Source organism: Plecotus auritus (genome assembly GCF_963455305.1).
Source record: "Plecotus auritus genome assembly, chromosome: 5".
Classification (NCBI taxonomy): domain Eukaryota; kingdom Metazoa; phylum Chordata; class Mammalia; order Chiroptera; family Vespertilionidae; genus Plecotus; species Plecotus auritus.
In genome coordinates, this window is record NC_137776.1 from 33,382,451 (window position 1) to 33,409,273 (window position 26,823).

General features: G+C 37.4%; 1 protein-coding gene across 2 annotated transcripts in view; it reads left to right on the forward strand.

Annotated features, from left to right (window-relative positions):
* The window catches only part of DIS3L2 (DIS3 like 3'-5' exoribonuclease 2), a 344,024-nt gene that overhangs the window by 149,435 nt on the left and 167,766 nt on the right, over positions 1 to 26,823 (forward strand). For both annotated transcript variants that reach the window (XM_080669267.1, XM_080669268.1), the window contains one exon: positions 17,664 to 17,837. In XM_080669267.1, coding sequence (XP_080525393.1) covers positions 17,664 to 17,837 — 174 coding nt within the window. The remainder of the gene's footprint in view (positions 1 to 17,663; positions 17,838 to 26,823) is intronic.

Consider the following 26,823-nt stretch of genomic DNA (forward strand, 5'->3'; position numbering starts at 1 on the left):
CATCGCCATCAAGCTCTTCACTCTCAAGCTTTAGGGCCTTTTCTAAAATCGTTCAGAATTGTCGAGCCTTGCTTTTTCCCCACATTTTGCAGTCTGTTTTCATTGATCTGTACACACTTTTCCTAAAGTCCCCCTTTATTTGCTGCCTTCTGTTCTGTCATAATACTGAGCCAGAAAAAAGGGAAAATAACATGTTCTTTCCTCCTGATTATAGAAAATAGTATGTAAATATGTGCAGCCAAAGACATTGTATATTTCCCACACTTTGTTTTCACTGTGTGTTGCTACTGATGTTCTGGGCCCTCCATGTGCTGATGTTCGATTGCTCTCCACTTGCAGGTTCTTATTGTATCTGTTTGCATGGAGTTTTAAACATGGACTAATATTCATGAGAATATTTATTTAAGAGTGTTAATGATAGGGATAATCACTACAAGGGTGTATGAATGTCTTCCTAGGTATAGCCTAGTTTTAAGGTTGAACCTTTCTAGGAATATGTGATAGAGAAAGGAGGATAACACCAATGTTTACTTTTAAGTGCTCCTGTTTCCTTTAAGGCAGTGGTCGGCAAACTCATTACTCAACAGAGCCGCAGTTTGCCGACCACTGCTTTAAGGCAAAGAGACCAATTTGAAGCATTTCTTATCTTAATTTTTTACATCTATAGCTGGTCCCTCCCCTCAAGAAGTTTTGTATTTGTACATCACACAGAACAGTGGACATAATGCTTATTTATATGGAATTTTTACACACACACCACCTAGCTATAGGAAGTTGGGAATATTGTTTCAGCACTGTCCCAATTAATTTATAGTAGGACCCAATTGTAATGTCATTGATTATGAATGGGAACAGTATTTTTGGAGGAGTTCTGGCGAGTGAGAAAATTTGAGTTGGTGATCATTATAAATTACAGATATTTATTATTACAATATCAAAATTAGGAAAAAATTTTAATTTTCTCAAGTACGTATATATTATATACTTATTATTAAAATTGTTTCAAATATATGCTATAGAAAGTGAAAAACTCCATAATTTTACATCTGTGAAATAATCATTCTTAAGAGTTTAGTATATATTTATCTAAAATATTGTTTTAAAATATTTATTTATATTAATTGAAAAATACGTTTCACAGATAAAAGAATATATGTAATACTTATGTAATTTTTGAATTCTGATATTAAAACCAACCCATTAACTCACCACCCAGATTAAAAAGTATATCACAATACTGTTGAAGATCCCTGTGTCATAATCCCTAATTTTCTTTTTAGTAATAAACATTATCTCAAACATGCTAATTGAAATGTGCTTTTCTTTTTAATTTACCCATGTTTAATATTCCTAAAAGTGCTAGTTTTCTTGTTTTTGAACCTTATAAAAAATACCATGCTATCCCTGATCAGGTAGAACAGTTGTTTAGAGTGTCATCCTGATACACCAAGGTTGTGGGTTTAATCTCTGGTCAGGGCACATACAAGAAGCAACCAATGAATGCATAAATAAGTGGAACAAAAAAAATCAATGTTTCTCTCTTTTTCTCTCTCTCTCCCTAAAAAGAAATCAATAAAAAAATAAAAATAAATAGAAATACCATGCTACATATATTCTTCTATGACTTGCTTTTTTATTTAACATTATGTTTCTAAGATATATGTATATATATCATTCATTTTAATTCATAATACTTTCACTTTTTGACATATAACATTATCTCACAATGGATTTTGGGTTGAACCACGGTTTTGCTACTATAAACAATGCTTTTATAAATATTCCAGTTCTTATGAACTCAAGTTTCTCTAGACGCTAAGAGTACAATTATTGCATTACACATATATACATGTTTAACTTTAAAATTTTATAGCCAATCCATTTTCCAAAGTGGCTGCACCTATTTTTAGTCCTACTAGCAGTGTATTTTCACATTTTTATCAACACTTGATATTGTTAGACTCTTCAATTTTTGCCAATCAAGTGGGTATAAAATAGTATCTCGTGATTTTAATTTACATTTTCCTAATTACTAATGAAATTGAGCATCTTTTCCTACATGGTCATTATGTTTCTCTTCTAGGAAATGTCTTTATTTTTTTCACAGTTAATTTTTTTGTTTAGATAATTTAGATTTACAGAAGTTGCAAAAATGGTACAGAGAGTTCCTGTATACCCTTTACCCAGCTTCTCCTTACGTTAACATCTTACATTACCATCAAATACTTATCAAACCTAAGAAATTAACCTTGGCACAATACTATTAAATAAAGTATAACATTTATTCAAATCTTACCAGCTTTTTCACTACTATCTTTTTTCTGTTTGAGAATCTGGGGCAAGATCCTATAGTGCTGTTACTTGTATTGGTGTAGTTTCTTTAGTTGTGACTATTCCTCAGCCTTGTCTTTCCTTACCTTGATACTTCTGAAGAGTATTAGTCAGTGATTTTGTGGAATGTTTCTCAGTTTGGGTTTGTCTAATGAGTTCTCATGATTATATTGAGATTACCCATTATTTGGAAGGATACTACAGAAGTGATGTGCATCGTATCAAGGGATACATTATGTTGATCACTTGGCTAAGCTAGTATCTGCCAGGATTTCTGACTTCCTGTTTTTTCCTTGTAATTACTATAGTATATTTTTGGGAAGATTATTTTTGAGACTGCAATTATTCTGTTTCTGGTTAAACTTACACCAACTAATTTTAGCATTCATTTTTAATTGGGCTGTTTGTCGTTTGATTTTTTGGAGTTAAAAAATATTCTAGAAAGTATTACTTTTAACAGTCACTATATGGAAGATATCTTCTCCCCAGTTCATGAATTGTCTTTTCATGTTATTAATGTTAATTTCTGAAGAATACGATTTTAAGTTGCATTTTCTAACTTTTTAGTGCTTGTTTATAGAATTACAATTAATTTTTGTATATTAATCTTATATCCAGCCATCTTGCTATATCCCCTTATTAATTCTAATACTTTGGATATACTGTAATTTGCTTTGTATTTTCTATGTAGATAATCACATCATCAGCATGAAATGACAGATTTGTTTCTTCCATTCTAATCTCTATAACTTTTTTTCTCTCATCTTATTGAACGGGCAACTCAAAATTGGCATTTTCTACACCAATAAATGAAAAAAGTTCAATAATTTTGAATTAAAGCAATAGTAGCATGCATTTTTCCTTATTTGATTTTTTTGATATGTTAATATTAATAATTTTGATAATGTGGCAGCTGGTTATTAAAGGGCTCAAAAGTGTACCTAAGTACACGTCTTTGGGTTTTATTTGTTTGTTTTATTATCTTCAGTTTTCTTAGTTTTCCTTTGGAGTTTCAAGGACTAGGATGCCTTTTTCCACATTCAAAAACATTAATATGTTTATTCATTTACTTACTCATCCATCATGTGATTAACAAGTCTCATTGTAGGATACAGAAATAAATATTTATCCTCTTTACGATAATCCTCCTCATCTATTAGTAAAGAAGAAATGTACTTAAAAGCACTATGACTAGAAAGTGGAAAGTGGCATGTGTCAGAAAGGAGACATAACCAGAAGAGAGTGATAGTACTGAGGAGAGAGATCTACGCTGAGGCTCAGATCTCCTTCCTCCTATATCCCATGAGGTGAAATGAACTTGATTTATATTTTGTGGGTTGAGTTCAACAGAAATCTTAAAGGAAGTGTCTTTAAGATAGTAATATATTGCTTAAGGAATGAGCCTTTATAGTGTTTTTATGCTCTAGAACTAGCAATACTGTGTCAATGTGTAGTGAATACCTACAAGATATATGATGTTAACAGTCCTGAGATTCTATTTTTGGTGGTAAGAGCTTTACATTTTTTGTTGTAGAGTGAAGGGAGGGAAAGGGAAGTTTGCTTCTCATGGAAGGTATTTTTAAATATTTTATATTTGTTAGGATGCTTGTAGCACCAAATGATAGAGCACCCTGACCCCAGTCGACTGCAATAGTAAGGGAATTTATTATCTCACATATGTGGGAATCCGAAGTTGTGCAGGCTCCAGGCCCGGTAGTCAGTGACTTCTTGGTGTTATCAGGATGCCTTTGTGTTCTTCAGTGATCTAATAGTAGATTCTCTAAGGCCACATAGACAGGTGGTACATGCAAGTATGGTTAGTTATAGGTGCTTTTTGGCCACATGCCAGTCATGATATTGATTACAGTCCCCATGGGAGTAATGCCCTAGTAGATTCTGCTTTTGTTTAGACCCCTAAATATTCCAATTTTTAGGGTGACAGTGGAATTTATGAATAAGTAGACAGCATAGGATTCTTTCTGGGGCATCTAAGGCCCAAATCATGAGCTTTGTCAGCATGCTGACCTGTTGGATTTTTATCTCCTGCAAGCAGCCTAATCTGTGCTGCTATCAGATAGATCTCCAATGAAAATCTATAATACATTTATTTAAGTAAGGTACTTGAGAAATGTTCTCTGAAACTTAGAAAAATAAATGCTAATTACTACTAATAGAAACTTGGAGTCATTGATCATATTTGGAAGCCATAACTGAAATATAATTTTGTCTTTATAAGCCATGTTGTACTTTTAGTAAACAAATCAAGCTTCTTTGGACTCAGAATATAACCTGCTGAAAATTTTTGCCAGAACACAAAGTGCCAATAAAATTAAACAAAAGACCAATTTCTTTTTCTTTTAATTTCAGTAAAGGTCCAATGACTGGTATGATTTGTTCTGACAATTAATGTTAGATCTTCTTTACCTGCTTCCTTTTGTTCTCCTTTATGTTCACCTCCCCGCCCCACAGAAGTGATCCGATACTTGGCACCAGTTTTCTTAGAGAAATTTCTCTATGTCTTGGTAGGCCATAGTTCTTCATCCAGTAGTTTTTCAGAAAAGGTTTGTGAGAACTATGTTCCCTGAGTTTTTGCATTAAAATTTTTCATCTTCGAACTCCAGTAACTTCACTAGAATATATTTTGGTGATGATTTTTTTTGTATTAGTTTTTCCTGAAACATGGTATACTCTTTCTGTCTATAAAATTGCTTTTATTTCAGGAAAGTTGTCTTAAATAGTATCTTGTAAAATGTTTTCTATTCCATATACCTATTTCCTTCTTTTAGGAATACCAGTTATGCCAATATTGGATCTCCAACTGCCTTTCGTATCTGTTTTCTCTGTAATCTTTTTCTTTAACTTTTTATATTTTTCATTTTCATTTTCCTCACTTCTCTCAAGCTTCTCCTTTGGGATTCTTATTTTTTTCAAATAGTATCAGTTCTTCATTAGTTATCTCCATGGTTTTCTTTTTCTTTTTTACTTATTTCCTAGGTCTAAAACACTAGTTTTTATTTCCTTTTGTGAAATCTATTTATTGTTTTGAACTCTTCCCTTCTAGTGGCGATATTTTCATATGCCTGTTCTTGTTTACATTATCAGGTTGTTTTGATTACATTATCAGGTTGTTTTGATTACATTATCAGGTTGTCTTTGATTCTCAAGACAATCATTTCTGTGACCACATACTTATAGACTATGTTTTATCCTTCTGCCATTTCTTTTGCTTGTTCCTTTCTTCCTTTTTAATGTAGTACTTCTTTTTAATAGAATACCTGGGATGGCTCCTCTTTTCCTCATCCTTGAATAATGAATTCTTCGTGGATGTTTTATTATTCTTTAAAAGTTGCAAATTATAAAATGCCTTCTGTTTAAGTGTTTAGGCTCTTTTCTACTTCAGGTATATGATAATCATTGTTGGCCACTCCAGCCTCATCAGGTACGAATGGCTATGGTGTTTTACGTGTGCCTCACAAAGATTGATACTGAGACTCCCACCCCATGTAAGAATGTATTTCTTTTAACATTAGTCTAATTCTCTAATAACCTCTATAAGATGTACCTCATTGCTCATACTTCTCCAAGAAACTATCTATGCTATCTGATTATATATATGGTTAATTATTTTATGTGATTTTTGATACTATAGGGTAGAATCATGTGAAATTGTATTTTATAGGTAAAAAAGGTCAAATACATTGGCAATTTTATATGTGTCAATATAATATATGAGTTACTTCTATATAATATGACTTGCCGTTCTTTTTTTTTTTCATTTGTCTTTATTGTTGAAAGTATTACATATGTCCCCCTTTTCCCCTATTGACCACTTCTGGTCCACACCTACCTCCCACCCCATGCCTCACCACACTATTGTCTGTGTCCATGGGTTATGCATAAATGCATGTAAGTTCTTTGGTTAATCTTTTCCCACCCATCAACCTAGCCACCCCCACTTTTCCTCTGAGATTCGACAGTCTGTTCCATGCTTGTATGTCTCTGGATCTATTTTGTTCATTAGTTTATGTTGTTCTTTAGATTCCACATTTGAGTGAGATCATGTGATATTTATCTTTCTCTGAAAGGTTTATTTACTTAGCATAATACTCTCCAGGTCCCTCCATGCTATCTCAAAGGGAAAGAGATCCTCCTTTTTTACAGCTGCATAGTATTCCATGGTGTAAATGCACCACAGCTTTTTAATCCAATCATCTACTGATGGGCACTTGGGCTGTTTCCAGATCTTAGCCTTTGTAAATTGCACTGCTATGAACATAGGGGTGCATATATTCTTTCTGATTGGTGTTTTGTTTTTTTTTAGGATATATTCCTAGAAGTGGGATCACTTTGTCAAATGACAGTTCCATTTTTAATTTTTTGAGGAAACTCCATACTGTTTTCCATAGTGGCTGCACCAGCAGTATACTAGGGTTTCCTTTTCTCCACATCCTCACCAGCACTTGTCATTTGTTAATTTGTTGATGGTAGCCCTTCTGACAGGTGTGAGGTGATACTTCGTTGTCATTTCAATTTGCATCTCTCTGATGATTAGTAACTTTGAACATTTTTCATTTGTCTCTTGGCCATCTGTATGTCTACTTTGGAGAAGTGTCTATTTAGGTCCTTGGCTCCTTTTTTTTCTTTGTTCATTTTTTAATTGGATTGTTTGTCTTCCCTTTGTTAAATTGTATGAGTTCTTATATATTTGGAAATTACATAACCTCTTACCAGATGTATCATTGGCAAATATGTTCTCCCATACAGTGGGCTCCCTTTTCATTTTGTTGATGGTTTCTTTTGCTGTGCAAAAGCTTTTTATTTTGATGTAGTCCCATTTGTTGATTTTCTCCTTTGTTTCCTGTGCCCTTAGAGATGTATCCACAAACATATTGCTGTGAGAGATGTCTGAGATTTTGCTTCCTAAGGTTTCTTCTAGGATTTTTATAGTTTCACGACTTACATTTTAAGTCTTTTATCCTTTTTGAGTTTATTCTTATGTTGGTCTAAGTTTGATGGTCTAGTTTCATTTTTTTGCATGTACTTATCCAATTTTCCCAACACCATTTATTAAAGAAACTGTTTTGACTCCATTGTATACTCTTGCCTCCTTTGTCAAATACTAATTGAGCATAATGGCTTGGGTTGGTTTCTGGGATCTCTGTTCTGTTCCATTGATCTATATGCCTGTTCTTGTTTACATTATCAGGTTGTTTTGATTACAGTCACTTTGTAATATAACTTGATATTTGGTATTGATCCCTCCAACTTTGTTCTTCTTTCTCAAGATTGCTGTGGCTGTTCGGAGACTTTTTTGGTTCCATATAAATTTTTGGAGTATTTGTTGTAGATCTGTGAAATATGCCATTGGCATTTTTATAGGGATTGCATTGAATCTATAGATTGATTTGGGTAGTATGGACATTTAAATGATATTAATTCTACCAATCCATGAACATGGTATATTCTTCCACTTGTTTATATCTTCCTTTATCTTGTTTTTCAATATCCTGTAGTTTTCCAAGTACAAGTCTTTTACCTCCTTGGCTTATTCCTAAGTATCTTAATTTTTTTGTTGCAATGGTAAAGAGGATTTTTTTATTTTTTATTTTCTCTTTCTGAGAACTCATTTTTGGTGTATAAAAATGCCATCAATTTCTGGGTGTTAATTTTGTATCCAGTAAATGTCAATTAAATTCATCTGATCTAGTGTATCATTTAGAATCACTGTTTCCTTGTTGATTTTTTATCTGGAAGATCTAGTAGATAGTTTTTAGGGCAGTGGTTCTCAACCTTTCTAATGCCTCGACCCTTTAATACAGTTCCTCATGTTGTGGTGACCCCCAACCATAAAATTATTTTCGTTGCTACTTCATAACTGTAATTTTGCTACTGTTATGAATCGTAATGTAAATATCTGTGTTTTCCGATGGTCTTAGGTGACCCACAGGTTGAGAACTTAGGCTCTGCTGCTGTAGAGCCTAAGACCATCGGAAAACACAGATATTTACATTACGATTCATTAACAGTAGCAAAATTACAGTTATGAAGTAGCAACGAAAATAATTTTATGGTTGGGGGTCACCACAACATGAGGAACTGTATTAAAGGGTCGCGGCATTAGAAAGGTTGAGAACCACTGCTTTAGGGTTTTATATGTACAATATCATGTTATCTGCGAATAATGACAGTTTTACTTCCTCCTTTCAAATTTGGATGCCTTTCATGTTTTCTTCTCTGATTGCTGTGGCTAAGACTTCCAGTACTACTAGTATGTTGAATAAGAGTGATAAAAGCAGACATCCCTGTCTTATTCCTGTTCTTAGAGGGAATGGTTTTAGTTTTTGCCCATTGAGTAATAGTGTTGGCTATAGGCTTATCATGTATAGCCTTTATTATGTTGAGGTATGATCCCCGTATTCCCACGTTGCTGAAAGTTTTTTTTTTAATCAAAAACGGGTGTTGGATTTTGTCTAATGCTTTTTTCTGAGTCTATTGATATGATTGTGTGATTTTTGTCTTTCATTTTATTTATGTGATGTATCACATTTGTTGATTTGCAAATATTGTACCAGCCTTGCATCTCTGGAATAAATCCCACTTGGTATTGGTGTCTGGTATTTTTAATGTATTGCTGGATCTGATTTGCTAACATTTTGTTGAGGATTTTAGCATATATGTTCGTCAGGAATATTGGCCTATAATTCTCTTTCTCTGTGTCTTTATCTGTCTTTGGAATTAGGATAATGCTGGCCTCACAAAAAGAGCATGGAAGTGGTCCTTCCTCTTAGATTTTTTAAAAAACCTTTATTGTTCAGATTATTACAGATGTTCCTCTATTTTCCCCCCATAGCTCCCCTCCACCTGGTTCCCACCCCACTCTAGGCCTCCCCCCGACCCCCGACCTATACCATAGGTGTAAGCTCTTTGTCCAATCTCTTCCTGCACTCCACACATCCCCTTCCCCCTGAGAATTGTCAGTCTGCTCCCTTTCCATGCCCCTGATTCTATTATATTCACCAGTTTGTTCTGTTCATCAGGTGTTTTTTTAAAATAAATCTTTATTGTTCAGATTTTTACAGTTGTTCCTCTTTCCCCCCCGCCATAGCTCCCCTCCACCCGGTACCCACCCCACCCTCTGCCCTTACCCTGCCCCCCCCACACTGTCCTCATCCATAGGTGTATGATTTTTGTCCAGTCTCGCACCCCCCACACCCCTTTACCCCTGAGAATTGTCAGTTCACTCCCTTTCTATGCCTCTCATTCTATTATATTCACCAGTTTATTCTGTTCATCAGATTTTTTATTCAATTGATTTTTAGATTCACTTGTTGATAGATATGTATTTGTTGTTAATAATTTTTATCTTTACCTTTTTCTTCTTCTTCCTCTTCTTAAAGAATACCTTTCAGCATTTCATATAATACTGGTTTGGCAGTGATGAACTTTTTTAGCTTTTTCTTATCTGTGAAGCTCTTTATCTGACCTTCAATTCTGAATGATAGCTTTGCTGGGTAATCTTGGTTGTAGGTTCTTGCTATTCATCACTTTGAATATTGCTTGCCACTCCTGTCTGGCCTACATAGTTTCTGTTGAGAAATCAGCTGACAATTGTATGGGTGATCCCTTGTAGGTAACTAACTTTTTTTCTCTTGCTGCTTTTAATATTCTCTCTTTATTTTTTGCTCTTGGCATTTTAATTATGATGTGTCTTGGTGTGGTCCTCTTTGGATTCCTTTTGTTTGGGGTTCTCTGTGCTTGCTTCCTGGACTTGTAAGTCTATTTCTTTCACCAGGTGGGGGAAGTTTTCTGTCATTATTTCTTCAAATAGGTTTTCAGTATCTTGCTCTCTCTCTTCTTCTGGCACCCCCATAATTCTGATGTTGGTATGCTTGAGGTTGTCCCAGAGGCTCCTTATACTATCTTCAAATTTTTGTATTGTTTTTTCTTTTGGCTTTGCCGGGTGAGTGTTTTTTGCTTCTTTTTATTTCAAATCTTTGACTTGATTCTTACGTTCCTCTAGTCTGCTGTTAGATCTCTGTATAATATTTTTTATTTCAGTCAGTGTATGTTTAATTTCTAGTTGGTACTTTTTCATATCCTCAAGTGTCTCGCTAAATATATCGGCCTTTTCTAGGAAATTCTTGAAAAACCTTATAACCGTGGATTTGAACTCTATATCCAGTATTTTGCTTTCCTCCATTTCTTTTGTTTGTGATCTGTTTCTTTGTCTCCGCATTTTCATTGCTTCCCTGAGTTGGTAGAGTAGCTTTGTGTGCTAGGTGTCCTGTATGGCTCAGTGGCTCAGCCTCCCCAGTTACCTGAGGTGGACACTCTTGGTGCACCCCTTTGTGGACTGTGTGTACAGCCTTATTGTAGTTAAGTCTTGATTGTTGTTGGTATCACTGGGAGGAATTGACCTCCAGGCCAATTGGCTGTGAGGATCAGCTGTGTCTACGCCGGGAGAACTTCTGTGCTGGAGACACTCTTATGAGACAAGACTTGCAAAATTGCAAAAGCCTCTGTGCTCAGCTTGGATGGGGCGGGGTCTGAGGGCTGAGCAGACAGCCTTGGCTTCCCATAGGCCCTGCCCTATGAGGCCCCTGGGTCTCAGTGTCCCTTGGTAATCGCTGCAAGCACCTCTGAGAGAAAGCTGCCCTCGAGTTTCGCCCACTGCCAGACAGTCTAGTTTCTCCCCCAATGAATCTGGATTCCCAGATTCTCGCCCGGAACTGGAGTTCAGCGCAGTCGGGAGCTTCCGCCTTCCTCCCGCTAGAGAAAGCCAGAGGCACACTCAGCAGTCAGTCCTCTCTGTGCGCATTTGCGCGCGTGCCTTCAGACCTTTGCCTTTCGCGGCTCTCCTGGGTTTCCGTGCGCTCCTCTCTTTTCCCGACAGTCCAGACTCCCCCCGTATGAGTTTGGGACCCCAGGGTCTCGCCCAGAACTGGGGTTCAGTGCAGTCGGAACTGGGGTTCAGTGCAGTCGGGAGCTTCAGTCTCTCTCCCACTAGAGAAAGCTAGCCAGGCACTCAGCTGCCCGTCCTCTCCGCGCGCGTGTCTCTGTACCTCAGCCTTTTGCAGCTCCTCTGAGTCTTCGTGTGCCCCTCTCTTTCCTTCTAGTTGTAGAATTTCCACTCAGCCAGCTTTCCTGTGGTTCTGGATGATGTCCGTTCTGTCTTTTAGCTGTAGTTTTGAAATTGTTGTGCGAGGCAGCAGTTTAGGTGTTCACCTATGCCGCCATCTTGGTTTCTTGAGGAAGTCTTTTCTTTTTTTCTTGATCTCATTGGTAACTCATTTGTTGTTTAATAACATGCTCTTTAGCCTCCATGTGTTTGAGTGTTTTTACCGTAATTGATTTATAATTTCATTCCATTGTGATCTAAGAAGATGATCAATATAGTTTCAATGTTCTTGAACTTTTAGAGACTTGTTTTTTGTCCCAATATATGGTCTATCTTTGAGAGTGACCCATGTGCACTTGAGAAGAATGTATATTCTGCAACTTTGGGGTGAAATGTTCTATAAATGTGAATTAAATCCATCTGATCTTGTGTATCATTTAGAGTCACTGTTTCTTGTTGATTTTTTTTACCTGGAAGATCTATCCAGTGAAGTCAGTGGGGTGTTAAAGTCCCCCCTTATGACTTTTGCTGTCGATCTCTACCTTAATATCCTCCGGAAGTTTTTTTTTTTTTTTTTAACATTTAGGTGTTCTTATATTGGGTGCATATATTTTTAACAGGGTTATATCCTCTTGTTGGATCATGTATAATGACCTTTATTGTCTCTTGTTATGGCCTTCATTTTGAAGTCTATTTTGTCAGATACGAGTATTGCCATCCCAGCTTTTTTTTTTCTTTTTTTCTTTTTTTTCATTTCCATTTGCATGGAAAATTTTTTTCCATCCCTTCACTCTCATCCTATGTGAGTCCTTTGTTCTGAGGTGGATCTCTTGTAGACAGCATATATTAGGGTCATGCTTTATTATTCATTCAGCAACCCTATGTCTTTTGATTGGAGCATTTAATATATTTACATTTAAGATGATTATTGATAGCTACTTATTTTTTGCCATTTTAATTCTTTATGCCTATGTCTCTGTTTCTTCTTATTATTACAATAGTCCCTTTAACATTTCTTGCAATGTTGGTGGTCATAAACTCCTTTAGCCTTTTCTTTTTGGTCTGGGAAGCTCTTTGTTTTACCATCTATATTTGAATGATAGCCTTGCTGGATATAGTAGTCTTGATTTCAGATCCTTGTTTTTCATTACCTTGAATACTTCATGCTATTTCCTTCTGGCCTATAGTGTTTCTGATGAAAAATAACTGATAGCTTTATGTGAGCTCCTTTGTAGGTAACAGGTTGCTTTTCTCTGCTGCCTTTAAGATTCTCCTTTGTGCTGGGGTTCTTTTCCCAGCCTTACAAAGGGTTCAGCATTCTGGAAAAAGGGGCTGTGTGTAGATGATTAAAGAGTCTGGAGACTGAAAGATATTTTTTTTTAAATATGTTTTATTGATATTTTATAGAGAGGAAAGGAGAGGGATAGAAAGCTAGAAACATCGATGAGAGAGAAACATCGATCAGCTGCCTCCTGCACACCCCCCACTGGAGATGTGCCCGCAACCAAGGTACATGCCCTTGACCGGAATCGAACCCGGGATCCTTCAGTCCGCAGGCCGATGCTCTATCCACTGAGCCAAACCGGTTTCGGCTGAAAGATAATTTTGAAAGGCATTGGGGGTCAGAGGATCTTCAGCTGAAAGGAGCTAAAGTCTCTCTTGTCTAAGGACCCTGTGGTATTAAACACAATTTGTTCTAAGGCAAGGCGGACATATACACTTCAAAGGGTAGGGTATAGAAGCATTGTCAGTTTGGAGAACAGCCTACAGCTGTTCAGGTGTTTGGCCAACAGAAGGCAATAAAATGCCCTGAGCTGTCTGGCTGTTAACAATTATCCTATTCAGGTTTGGGGGAAGTGCCGTTTAGCTGTTTCCAACAGGTAAACTACATATGTGGCTCACCCTTGTTGAGCCGCCCAAGTTTCACCAACCTTTTGGTGAAACTCTTGTAATTATTACATGTTGGAATTGGTTCCCAGCACTTTGTCTTTAATTTTTGGCATTTTAATTATGATATGCCTTAATTTGGGTTCTTCTTGCTTGGATCTGTGTGCCTCCTGAGCTTGTGTGACTTATGACTTGCCATTCTTGAAATCTTACCTTAGAATCATCTCTCAGCTGGCTTGAATTGCAAGTGTTTTTCCAGGAAGGAAGTGGGCAGTATATTTTATGCCTTATTTATATCAGACAGGTTTCTTAGAGTCTTAGCTTCCAATTCAGAGGAATCACTACGGTGTCCCCAGAGATACTAAAAACCTTTCAGCTATAGAGGTGAGTATTGCTGTGATTATTATGGGTAGGCTTTAAGCATGAAATTGAAAGATTTAACTCCTCCCCACCCAGATCATGTACATGGCTCTTTTATCCTGAGAAGGTGTTGCCTCTCAATGTAGTCTGTCAGTACACCATTCTAATCAGTGACTTCAATAGGCTTTGCTACTTCTATAAGAATAAATTGTTGATTACAATGTTGAATGTGATAACATAATGGCTGATATTTGTTAAATCTACGGATTGTGGTATTTATACAAGCTAGGTAGGTAGAACAAATGAAGGTAGCAAATCTAAACCCAAAATTAGTGTTTCTTTTAATGGAGAGAGGTTACTGTCCTCTCCATCATAGAAGAGCTCAGTAAACTTAACCTGCTATCAAATATTTGGTAGGTCCTCCTGCTGTGCTTTTGTGTCAGAGGCTCAGACTTGGTAGCTGGTGCTGGCAAACTGGTGTCCTGCAGGGGTGGTAGTCAGGTCATCATTAGTAAGAGGAAGTTCATACTGTGGAGCTCGTTTCCTGCTACCATGCACTTTGTACTTATGCCCATTGAACAAGCACTGCAGTGGCTAGGGAATGAGGTTGGTTGACATTCCTAGAACAGGTCATTCTGCCTCCACAGTGGAAGTATTTTGCTGAGCATTCTCATGGAATACAGATAGTTATATTTTGGGCTCATTTCAGTAGATCCATTTTATCCACATGTCTTCACCAGGTGTCCTGGTCACCAGTCCTCCAAACTTGCCTCTTTCAGGTCTTTATCCATCAGGCCACCTTTCCTTAGCCAGAGTAGACCATGGACATATTGCTTGAAGTTCTGTTGCAGGGAGGAAGTTGCTGCTCTACTGTCTTTTTAGAGACAACCCTTAGAATGGATATAATACTGTCACAGTCCACTTATGACTGTGAGAATGGAAGGTGAGTTGGAACTAGCCATCCTCCTATATAATATCGTGTGTGTGTGTGTGTAACTCTGGTTCTCTGAATTTCACCTTTCTGATTAGCACCCCCCACTTCTCACATAAAAAACTTAGTGAGACCATGACTTTTATGATATAATCATTTATTACCCTTTGAATTTTTTCCCATCTTATCCTGTAAGTAATTCAAAGTATCTTTGTGATATACATAGAAAAACCCCAAGTTTCCCATTAGCCTGGAATCAAGAATTTAGAAGTTGAGCATGTAATTTTTTGTTTCCACCCCCTTTTCAGGTTCTACAAGTCTCTTACTATTTCTGTGATCTCTTTGATATCTTTCCAATAAATTCTTTTTCTAACCAGAGTTAGTTTCTTGTGCTTGCAACTAAGAACTTAGACAGTTAAAGACATTAGTATTAAGAGATAGATATAGAAAACAGAACCGCATGAACTTGTGAAAATAATAAATGGTTTTAGGTTTAATTAATTTTCAAAATACTAATGAATTTCCAAAATGTCCTTCAAACTTTAAAGATAGTGATAGTAGCTTCTCAAAATTCTCAGTGGGAACTTTGTTCTAGTGAACACAGGTAATAATGTAGTAATTTTGAAAATTAATTAGCATTTTGAAAATTAATGAGACCCGAGTCTTCAACTGTCTGGATTTTTGGTACAAATGAAAGAAACCAGCTCGTCTGGCCAGTGTGGCTTAGTGGTTGAGCGTGGATCTATGAACCAGGAGGTCAAGGTTTGATTCCCAGTCAGAGCACATGCCTGGGTTGCAGGCTCCATCACCAGTGTGGGGCATGCAGAAGGCAGCTGATCAATGATTCTCTCTCGACATCGATGTTTCTATCTCTCTCTCCCCTCACCTTTCCTCTCTGAAATCAATAAAAAGGAAGGAAGGAAGGAAGGAAGGAAGGAAGGAAGGAAGGAAGGAAGGAAGGAAGGAAGGAAGGAGGGAAGGGGAAAGAAAGAAACCAGCTTGGGTTGGAAAGGGAATTTATTGGAAGGGTATTGAAGGACTCACAGAAACAATTAAGAATCTTGATCGTCCTGAGGAAGTCATGGGTAGGAACCAAGGCAAATCTGAAGAGGCAAGAGCAAGAAGTCCAGCCATCGTCTTTTTATCAGGATTAGTTTGGCCATAATACCAACAATTCTTACTGCTACCTTTCAGGACAGCATTGCCATCAGACACTGATATGCCACTACTGTCACTAGAAACCATTCTAGCCATGAATGAATCCTAAGCACTTCTTTGTCTTTGTGTCATTCTCTTCACAATCAAAGTCTTGAGTAGAAGCAGAGTCTAAGTCATAGAGTGTGCTTGCTACTGGACTTTCATAGATTGAGAGAGGTCTTCTGTAAAGAGAGTCCAGGCATTATGTAGGGGGCTGGCCACTTCTATAATGGGAATGATAGTCCTTTGACCCATTTACATGCAATGTGGAAGTCATCCTTTCCAATTTGTATGCCTTTTCTTTCTTTTTTCTTGCTTAATGGCATTCACTAGGACTTCCAATACCATGTTTAATAGTGCTGGTGAGAGTGAACACCCTTGTCTTGTTCCTAATCCAGAGGAAAGATAATTTAGTCTTTTCCCATTGAGTTTGGCATTAGCTGTAATTGAGGATGTTCTTCATTACTCATTTGCTGAGAGTTTTGATCATGGATGGATTTTGTCAAATGCTGTTTCTGCATCTTTTGAGAGGATTGTATGTGTTTTTCTCATTATTTGCTAATATGATTATGTTGATAGTCTTTTAATGTGGACAAATCTTGAATTATGTGGTCATGATATATTATCCCTTTTATATAATGCTGAATTCTGTTAATATTTTATCAGAATTTTAAGTCTGTGGGATTTAAAATATAAAAACTTGCTCAAAATTTAAAAATGGGAATTTGTTAGAAGTCTGTATATGAGGCAGTCATATCCTCCACCCCTTCCACCACTGTGCATCTAAGGGCACTGGTGGCCAGGCATCTACCCTTATATCAGAAATGGTATCTTCTTCCAAGAAATTGAATTATTCCAGAAAAGGCTCTTATGGCAGATCTAAACTCCTTGCAGGAAGAGCTGAGAGCGGATTCCTTGATCACCCTGGTAGACCTGCAAAATAGAAGTGGCCATCTTTGGTCTCCCCAAAACCCTTTACAAAGGCAGCTGCTTCATATATTGCATTTCCTGTTGAATGTCTGTACTTAACATGTAGCTTTAGACTTGTGGTCTATATGTGGTATGTCAATATATATGAGAATGGGAGCTATCAGTTTTGACATATGTATACACGACCCACAGATAGAGTGAGATCTGCCCCCTGAAGGTGGAACTCTACTCATGATGTCAGAACTATCCCATTAAATGCAATCTTACTTTTAATAGACCACTACCCTCAAATGTGAATAGCATTTTTTCCTGGTGACTGGATTACAGATAAATTTCATCTCAGTGCATTTCTGTATTTTCTAATTTCTCTGAACATATATTACTTTTGTGTTGAAATAAAATACTTCAAAATGTTAAGGTAAAAATTTGTAGAATTATGAAATATAAACATTGAATCAAATCTAGTGAGCAAGACTTAAGGTATAGGGACTGTGAAACTAATGATTTAACAACAAACTGGGTTGATCAGAATTGTCTCTGAAGGTAAACAAGAGAAAATATGAATTCAGAACAATATGAATGTCTATTGACAAAAGCTTTTAACAATATCAGTTTGACTTCTCCATGAAAACACAATTGCTGGAGTCCAAAGGAAAAGCTGTCTGGCTCTAGTCACCAGGACAGAATCCCTGAAAAAAGTTAACATTACACAGTAGTCATGGCTTTAACAGGACACGTGTATCATTGTCTTTTCTGCTTGGCCCCTCATTCATTTCCTCTCTAAAACTGACCGTAGTAGGAAAGTCTTAACCTCTTGCTCTTCCTACTACGGTCAGTTTTAGAGCGAAAGTGGGTACCTGTCTTCCCTTTACTCACTATCACACTTGTTTCTCTCTGTCTTGTCCACAGGCAGCTGGCTAAGAGTCTTGGGCAGGCTGGTGAAATTGAGCCTGAAACAGAAGGAATACTAACAGAGTATGGTGTGGATTTCTCTGATTTCTCTTCAGAAGTTTTAGAATGTCTTCCTCAAGACCTGCCGTGGACAATACCACCAGAGGAATTCAGCAAGAGAAGAGATTTAAGGTAAATATCTGAATCTCTTTAAGAAAAACATGTTTCTACCTTTTTGCTTTCTCACTTAACTTTCCTAGGAGCTGGACTCAGATGTTTCCATCTTCCTTAACATTCAAGTTCAGTTGAGTTGACAATTAAATGCTCTGTACCAGAGGTTGTCAGATTGTGGCCCACCAGCTAAATCCATCCCACTGCTTGTTTTATGTACAGCCCATGAGCTAAGAATGATTTTATATTTTTAAATCATTATAAAAATCAAAACAAGAATAACCTTTTATGATTATTATGTGAAATTCAAATTTCAGCATCAATAAAGTTGCATTGGAACACAACCATGCTTGTTCAGTTACGCATTGTCTCTGGGTGTATTTTTACACTAAAATAGCAGAGTTGAATAACCACAACAGAGACCTATGGCCTGCAGAGCCTAATAGATTTGTTCTCTGTCCCTTTATAGAAAAAGTATGTTGACCCCTGCTCTAGATCATCCAGATTTCAAAGGGCCCAGTTGTCATCTTGCTTTCTCATTGCTCTGCCCCATAAGTCTGGTCGAATAAAGACAGTGTTATCTGGTTAGAAGTGCCTTCCTTTAAATGGGCCTCTTCAGGCACAGAGCAAAGGATTCAAGACTTTGTGCTTGGAGCTTCATTTTAAAGCTTTACTTTTCGGTCTGGAATTTGTTGGAAAGTACTTTTGTGGTATTTTTATAACAACATCTTCTTTGAAGATGTTTCTTCATTGTGGGATGTTAGTTCTTTTCTGATATTTCTCTTTAGAATTTGGTTTCAGTACTGGCATTCATTTTGGATGCCACATGGAGATAGTTAGAACCAAGAAACTTTTCATACAACCCACTGAGGCTGTGGAAGGTTTTTGCTAAGGTCATCCCATGTCAGAGTCTTTTCCACCACACTTGCTCACTTCATGCAGCTGAACTTATGATACCTTTAGCTCTTGGTGCCCATTCCTCCACTTACTTTGAGAATCCTCCTTCTGTGTCCCCTTTTGCTATTGTATCTTTCAGGAATTTACTGCCTTTTTTCCTTTTCTTGCCGAAGTTAGGCAAGGAAAAGATGACAGTACTAGTATGTCCCTTTTCCTACTTGTTAGTAGCTCTGGTGGAACACATTATTTTTGAAGTCCGTTAACTGAAGTTGTTGTCTTGGCTTTCAGCAGTAACCACTATCGTGGAACTCCTGCTGTCCCGTTATCTCATCTCAGGGGCTTTGAGATCTTGGGCCCATAGCCTTGCTCTCTCTCAACCTTTGTTTACTCAGCTACAAATAGATGAGATTATTTTCTGAGATATTTTTCTAAATCTAGGAATCTGTAAATAAATTTAATAGATAAGTCAGAATGAATGGCTGAACTTTATTGTTTGAAATATAAATTACTATAGCCATTCTGTAATTGCTATCAATGTTTTAAATGTACTCCACTTCTAGGAATCCTACTCAAAGAAGCATATAAGGATACATGTTCATTATTGTAAAGGTAATGCCGCTAATGACTATGTCATGTCAGTAAGATAGCATTCCCTACAGCTGTAAACAAGGAGCTAAATCCATATGCACTGTCCTAAAACAATGGCTGTTACAGATTGTGAAGGAAAAGAAGCAATTCAGAACAATATGAATAAGTCTATTTTTTATATAGTCAAATAATACAAAAACTATATAAATGTATATGCATCCATATATATATACACATAAAAGTATATATACATTAAAAATTCCTGGAAGGAAATCCAGACCTTTTTCTATGGTTATTGACAGTGATTGGCATGTGCAAACTCAGTAGAGTAGTAGGAGGTAGGGAGGCAATATTTTACTTTTTATTTTATAAATTTTTCTATTATTTAAATTATTTTAAAATAACTTTTATAACTATTAAAAATTATAAATTAGACTATCAGAAAAGAGAAGTGCTCAATCATTTCTAGTCTTACTCCTAGCCTATCTTATATAATAAAAGGCTGATATGCAAATTGTCCCCTCGATAGTTTGACTGGGAGTTCCATCGCTTGCTATGATGTGCGCTGACCACCAGGAGGTGGCGTGGAACATGGTGGGCGACCAGCAGCAGCGGTGGTGGCGGGACACTGAGGGAGCAAGGGAAGGAGGAGTGGGGGAAGCAAGGAGATGGGAAACCTAATCGGCCCCGATTGCTGGCCAGGCCTAGGGACCCTACCTGTGCACGAATTTCGTGCACTGGGCCTCTAGTAGATAAGTAATAAGGCACTTCAATAGTCATAGAGCCCAGTGTTGCTCTCAGGCCCCTCTCTTGTCTCCACCTTGCCTTTTTCTTTGTTCCCCATTGCCTCTGGTAGACCACAGAATAGGAGGCCTTGCTCTGCCAAAAGCCTCTGTTAAAATATACCAGTGTGTCCTGCAAAGGGCTTTAAAGATACAAGGGGCTTATGGAATGTTGTCTGCTGTAAGCATAGTAACAGGGATTTTTTTTTTTTTTAAAAAATCACTTTAACCTCCAAACACTTTCTCCCTGCCTATTATCTCTAGGATTATGTTTCTAAAATTCAAATCTGATTTTTTTTTTTAACTCCTTTGGCCTAAAATCTTTCAACTGCTTCTTGATGTTCTAAAGTAGTAATCTCTGAACTTTGTTGAACATACATTCCAATAATGTATGTCTCTTTATGGTAAAATTACAAATGTACTTACTAATTTACTAATTTATTATGTGCATTGTAAATTTACATAAAAGTAGAAAAGTGAGAATGAAATAAATTTTAGAATATTTTCATTGTAAAGGTATAAAAAACTTCATATTAATTTTACTTTTGATGGAAGTAATGTGATTGAATATTCTTTTTTTAAAATGTTGCTTTAACAACTTATGATATGGATATGCAAAGGTCTAATTATAGGTTCTGTAAATTTGGTACTTAGTTTTGCTTTTAATGGTTATCATAACTGAAAAAGATAACTGAATTTACTAAATTAGTACTCATTTTTCATCCTATTCACTGATTATTTTCAGATTCATTTTGCAGTCCAGCTAATAAATTTCCATCTTTCATGTCAGTTCTTATGGACTAATTGAAAGGTGCTGCATTTTAAAAAAAAATTTTTTTTAAATGTGTCCTTAATCCTTGATTATTCTTTAGTTGGCATCTTTAAAAACTAGTTAGAAAATTCTGTTAGGATATTTAAGTGTATAGGTATAAATAGTTTTTTTTTCTTCTTTCTTTCTGTTTTTGTTAATCCTCACCCATGGATATTTTTTTCATTGATTTTTGGAGAGAGTGGGAGAGTAGAGAGAGAGAGAGAGAGAGACAGAGCGATATGAGAGAGACACATAGATTGGTTGCTTCCCACATGCACCTCAGCCAGGGCTGGGGATCAAACCTGTAACCCAGGTACATGACCTTGACTGGGAATCAAACCTGCAACACTGTGGTGGGTGGGCAATGCTCTAACCACTGAGCATGCCACCTAGGGCTAGATATGAGTAGTTTTATAGTTTACACACTAAGATCATTTTAGGCTCCTAAACTGCATAACAATAGAAACATTTAAAGATATACATTTTTAAAATTTTACCTTTAACACATGAGTTTCTTGCTTTATTTTGTTTAAAAAGAAATAACTTTTTTTCCTCATTGTTAAAATGTCACCTTTACCTTGAAGGGACAGATTAAGTGTGTTTATTTTGTCTAAGTGTCTGCTTGGTAGCATATGATTGACAGTCATTGTTTTGAAATCATAATGTGACTGATTATGAATTCCTGTTAGGAGAAGATATGTTAACTCTGCTATTTTCTTGGTGTTGGTAGTATTAGTGTTATTGTTAGTTTAGTGTTATCTTTAATCTGTGGATCTTTGCAATAATCATTTTTAGCCACTTTTCTATTTTGTGAAGATTAGTTTAGCTAAAACTAGATAATTTCTGTAAATACCCACTGATGGCTGAAAGCATAGAATCTAATGGGATTGCCAATGTCATTGCCTTGGTGTTCTGGAGTGCTGACTTTCATCTGTACACCTCACCACCTCTCCCACACACCTTGTGAGGATTCCAGGTGGTTATATTGTTATGGTTAAGTTTTTATTTTTTTACAATAAAAAACAAAGAGAAAAAAGCAAACAAAAAACAAAGAGAAGTCCATAGTATGCTGAACTATTTGGATCTGATTACCTTTCCCCCTTTTTTTTTTACTGGTTTTGTAATAGATTTATTCAGTTTTTAAACTAACAAATATTTATAGAACAGCTGGGAATCAACAATGAACAAATACAGGTCTGGTCTCTGTTCTCATGGAACTCTCAGTCATTGCAGAAGAGCATGAGTTAAATGTGTTAAACAGGCTCTAGCCAGTTTGCTCAGTGGTTAGAGCAGCCGTGGGCAAACTATGGCCCGCGGGCCGGATCCGGCCCGTTCGGCTGTTCTATCCAGCCTGCGGAGCCGAAAGAGCGGAGGGTTCTCTTGCTCTCCCCTCCGCTCCTTTACTTTGAATTTATATTAGTTCACACAAACACTCCATCCATGCTTTTGTTCCGGCCCTCCGGTCCAGTTTAAGAACCCATTGTGGCCCTCAAGTCTAAAAGTTTGCCCACCCCTGGGTTAGAGTGTTGGCCCACAGACTGTTGCAGGCTCAGTCCGTGCCCACGGGAGTCAACTGATCAATGTGTACCTCTCCATCGATGTTTCTCTGTCTCTCTCCCTCCCTTCTACTCTCTCTAAAAATCAATGGAAAAATTATACTTGGGTGAGGATTAACCAAAAAAAAAGTAAATAAGCGTCTTAAACAATAGTCAAATATGGATTTGTAATGGAGGAGAGAGGTACTTGATATAAGGAGAGAGGTACTTGATACAAGGATTTATGCTTAACGGTTCAGAACCTTCACAAAGTTTTTATGGATATTAATTTCCCCAGGAATGTCAAGAGGACTAGGAATGAGTTCCAGTGGACACTAAAAACATGTGCTATGATTAATTAATACATAGTACATAAATTCCTAAATAAAACCTTCTGTGTCTTCCCTTTTCTTCTTTCTCCTGTATACATTTATTTACATATATTATTATATATGTGTATATATTATATACTAGAGGCCTGGTGCACGAAATTCATGCACTGTGGGGGGGGGGGCGTCCCTCAGCCCAGCCTGCACCTTCTCCAATCTGGGACCCCTCGGGGGATGTCCGAGGGATCGGGCCTAAACCGGCAGTCGGACATCCCTCTCACAATCCATGACTGCTGGCTCCCTACCGCTCACCTGCCTGCCTGCCTGATTTCCCCTAACCACTTCTGCCTGCCAGCCTGATCACCCCCTAACCACTCCCCTGCCAGCCTGATTGATGCCTAACTGCTCCCCTGCCAGCCTGATTGATGCCTAACTGCTCCCCTGCCGGCCCGATCGCCCCCAACTGCCCTCCCTTGCCAGCCCGATCGCCCCCAACTGCCCTCCCATGCCATCCCGTTCGCCCCCAACTGCCCTCCCCTGCTGGCCCAGTCGCCCCCAACTGCTCTCCCCTGCCAGCCCAGTTGCCCCTAACTGCCCTCCTCTGCTGGCCTGGTTGCCCCTAACTGCCCTCCCCTGCTTGCCTGATCACCCACAACTGCCCTCCCCTGCTGGCCATCTTGTAGTAGCCATCTTGTGATGACATGGGGGCGGCCATCTTGTGCGAGGGTGTGACGGTCAATTTCCATATTACCTCTTTATTCTATAGGATGCCAAGTAATAAATTAGTCACTGGAAGTACATAGACAAGTAAGGCCCAGCCTTTATTCTTCAAGACTGTACTGTTTCTCAGGGATACAGATTTATACTCAGATAAATTATAGCAGAGTATGTCAAATGCTATAATATCTGTGTGAGCAAGCTGTGGGTCACTCATTGGTGCTTGAGCTGAGATCTGAGAAATGAGCAGGCACAGTGAGAACTAGAGGGACTAAAGTAGCTTTCATTTTCTTGATAAGCTATGGCTGCAGAAAAGGTGACATGTTCCCCAAGACTCCCAGGTCCTTCTATAACAGGGTTCACAACTCCTGTGGTTTTGATAGCTTCTTGACCCCCTCTGCTGGGCCACCTTGCCATGGAGCCGGCAGTGTTACTCTGGCTCTAACTATGTAAGGACTTCAACATACCCGTTTAGGTTTGGTATTTGAACAATTATATTTGGAACAGAAAAGTTCCATCAATCTTTAAACCTCATAATCCAATTATGTCAGTAAAATTCCAGTTTTTTAGTCCAATGGAATTGGGGTAATATTTTGCAAACTGAAGTTGAGAGAAATAGTGTTTATTTTGAAAAGAAAAATGGTTGGTTAGCAATTTTCAAGAAGTGAGGCTGGTGTGAACTGCTAGGGGCGATCTGGCCCTTCTGATTAGGAGCACCATTTTTTCGGACCTGCAGAACCCTGTTTACCTTGCCTAGACCTGAAGCTCTCTTTAGCAGGGCATCTGAGGAAAAAAAAAAAAAAAAAAAGGCAACACCAATATTGCAAGCCTTTGGGGATCTGGAGAAGAATGTATCCAAGGAAACTGCTGAAAGGGGGTTGCACCAGAAGCCTAAGAAACCCCAAGGTTATTTCTGAGACTGGCTCCAGTTATTTCCAATTTCATTGATATTGTTTTGTTTCCTTTGTTGCTAAACGAATAGGAAACCAAAGCTTAAAAGCTCAATTGAAGTGGAAAATGAAAACCTAAATATTGGAGGGGAAAATACCACGCTAAACTGATTTTTATGTTTTTCCTATAGTTAATAATATTGCAGAAGCTTGGGTCACATCACTTTTTAGTAAAACTATGAGTTTCATTGAAGTGGAGGTGGTTTCTATAGTATTTCACAGGAGAACTTGTGGATATCTATTTCTTTACTATTTCCTCAATAAAAAGGAAGCCCAGTGACCTCCACTGGACCATTACAAATGTGAAACTTGGCACTTAAAATTGCTTGCTCTAAATTTTCCAATTGCTTTCTTTTTTCCCCATTTAATGTCCTTCTGCCAACTAGTGATTTTATTATTATAAACAGGACATTGTATTCACTTTTAAGAAGAAATATGAAGCTGAAGGTAAAATTACAAACTGTAGCTTCTCAGCTGCCAAAATAGAAAACAATGAGCTAAAAATACTGAGCACAGAAAGGGTGTTGTGGTAAGAAATATTGAAATATCTTCAAGATGGAACTGTTCCAAATAGACAGAAATTTCCTCTCACTCCAGGTAAAACCAACCTTGAAATAGCAACTTGAAAGTAGAGACATATAATACTAACCTCTTTCAGGTCAATCCTTTTTGTGGGAAATCTTTCAAACACAACTAACATTAAGTGACTAATAATCTTGCTGTTTATCAGGAAGTCCAATGTGATTAAATTGCCATTAGAAAAGGTTCTCCTGGTAAGGGAGTGTGGCAGCATAGAAGGAGCACTAGAAGTTAGTCCTCCCTCTCCCAGGGACTAGTTGAGTAACTGGGCAAACCAGTTAAACGTGGGAAGACAGAGAGAACAATTTCATCTTTTGTAAAATGGATTAGTTGACCAGGTTAGGATTTACCAAAAAGTGTTGATAGACTACAGTTTCTTTTGGTATTAAGGTAATAGGTATTAAGGAGAAAAGGGGATCTATAGCCAAGTATTTTTAGAAATCAGTGGGTTAATAGATTTCTTAGAACTTTTTCTCATAGATCATCTCATGGAAGTGTAGTGTTCCTTAGAATACACTTTGAAATTGCTAGACTAAATATTTCAAAATGTACTAGCTCTAATAGTTTTTTGTGGATGCCTTAGGATTTTTTATATTTAGATTATCATCTGCCTATTTATTTCCTTTTCTTATCCAATTGCTCTGGCTAGAACCTTTAGTACAAAGTTAAATAGGAGTAGCAGCAGTGGATCTCCTTGTATTGTTCTTGATATGAGGGGGGAAACTATTCAGTCTTACAACATTAATTATAATGTGAGCTGTGGGGGTTTTTGAGGATGCTTTCTATCAAGGTAAAGGCAATTCCTTATATTTCTAGTTTTTTGAGTGTTTTTCTCATGAATATTACTAGATTTTGTGAAGTGGTTTATCTATGTGATTTTTGTTCTCGATTAATATATTTCATTGATTGACTTTTATATGTTGAACCAACCTTGCATTCCTATATTAAATCTTACTTGATCATGGTGTGAAATCCTTTTTATGTTGCTAGATTTGGCTTGCTAGTGTCCTGTTGGGGATTTTTGCATCTATATTTCTAAGGCAGGGGTGGGCAAACTTTTTGACTCGAGGGCCACAATGGGTTCTTAAACTGGACCGGAGGGCCGGAACAAAAGCATGGATGGAGTGTTTGTGTGAACTAATATAAATTCAAAGTAAACATCATTACATAAAAGGGTACGGTCTTTTTTTATTTCAATAGTTTTATTCATTTCAAACATTTTAACAAGAAGAATGTAAACACTAATTACTATAATTTGAAACTTCAAAAAATGGAGGAATCATAGCACAATAACATACCTTATATTGAAGATGGCAAAGGCAAAATAAAATTGCCTAAGGAAAGGTACAAAAGCCTTTCAAATTAAACTTAAATATAATAAAATAATTTGAAACTAAAACAAATAGAAAAGAACAAAATGTGTAAACAGTAAATTAAACATTTTCTTTAGTGCAACTTCCAAATTATGCCCGGGACGTAGATGTAGATGGCAGTGTAGACTGGGTTGAAAGGTTTTTGGTCTTTAAAACATCAACTTCAGTGGGAACAGTGTTGTTGGTCTCCTTTTTAGCTAATGCTCTGATACTGTGCTCTCCAGGGGCGTGTCTCCCTACATCACCACGATAACGTGTCTACGCATTCCCAGGGTGATGTCGGGGGACGCGTCCGCAGGCATTACAAGGAGCCTCTGGAAGATTGAGAGGTTGTTCCTTCTACTACTCAGAATGGATATAAATCCGCCCACTCAGAAGAAGGAGCTGCGGCCATGTTTCCCGACATTGCCATGTTAACACTGCTGCTGGTGAAGGAGCGGAGGGGA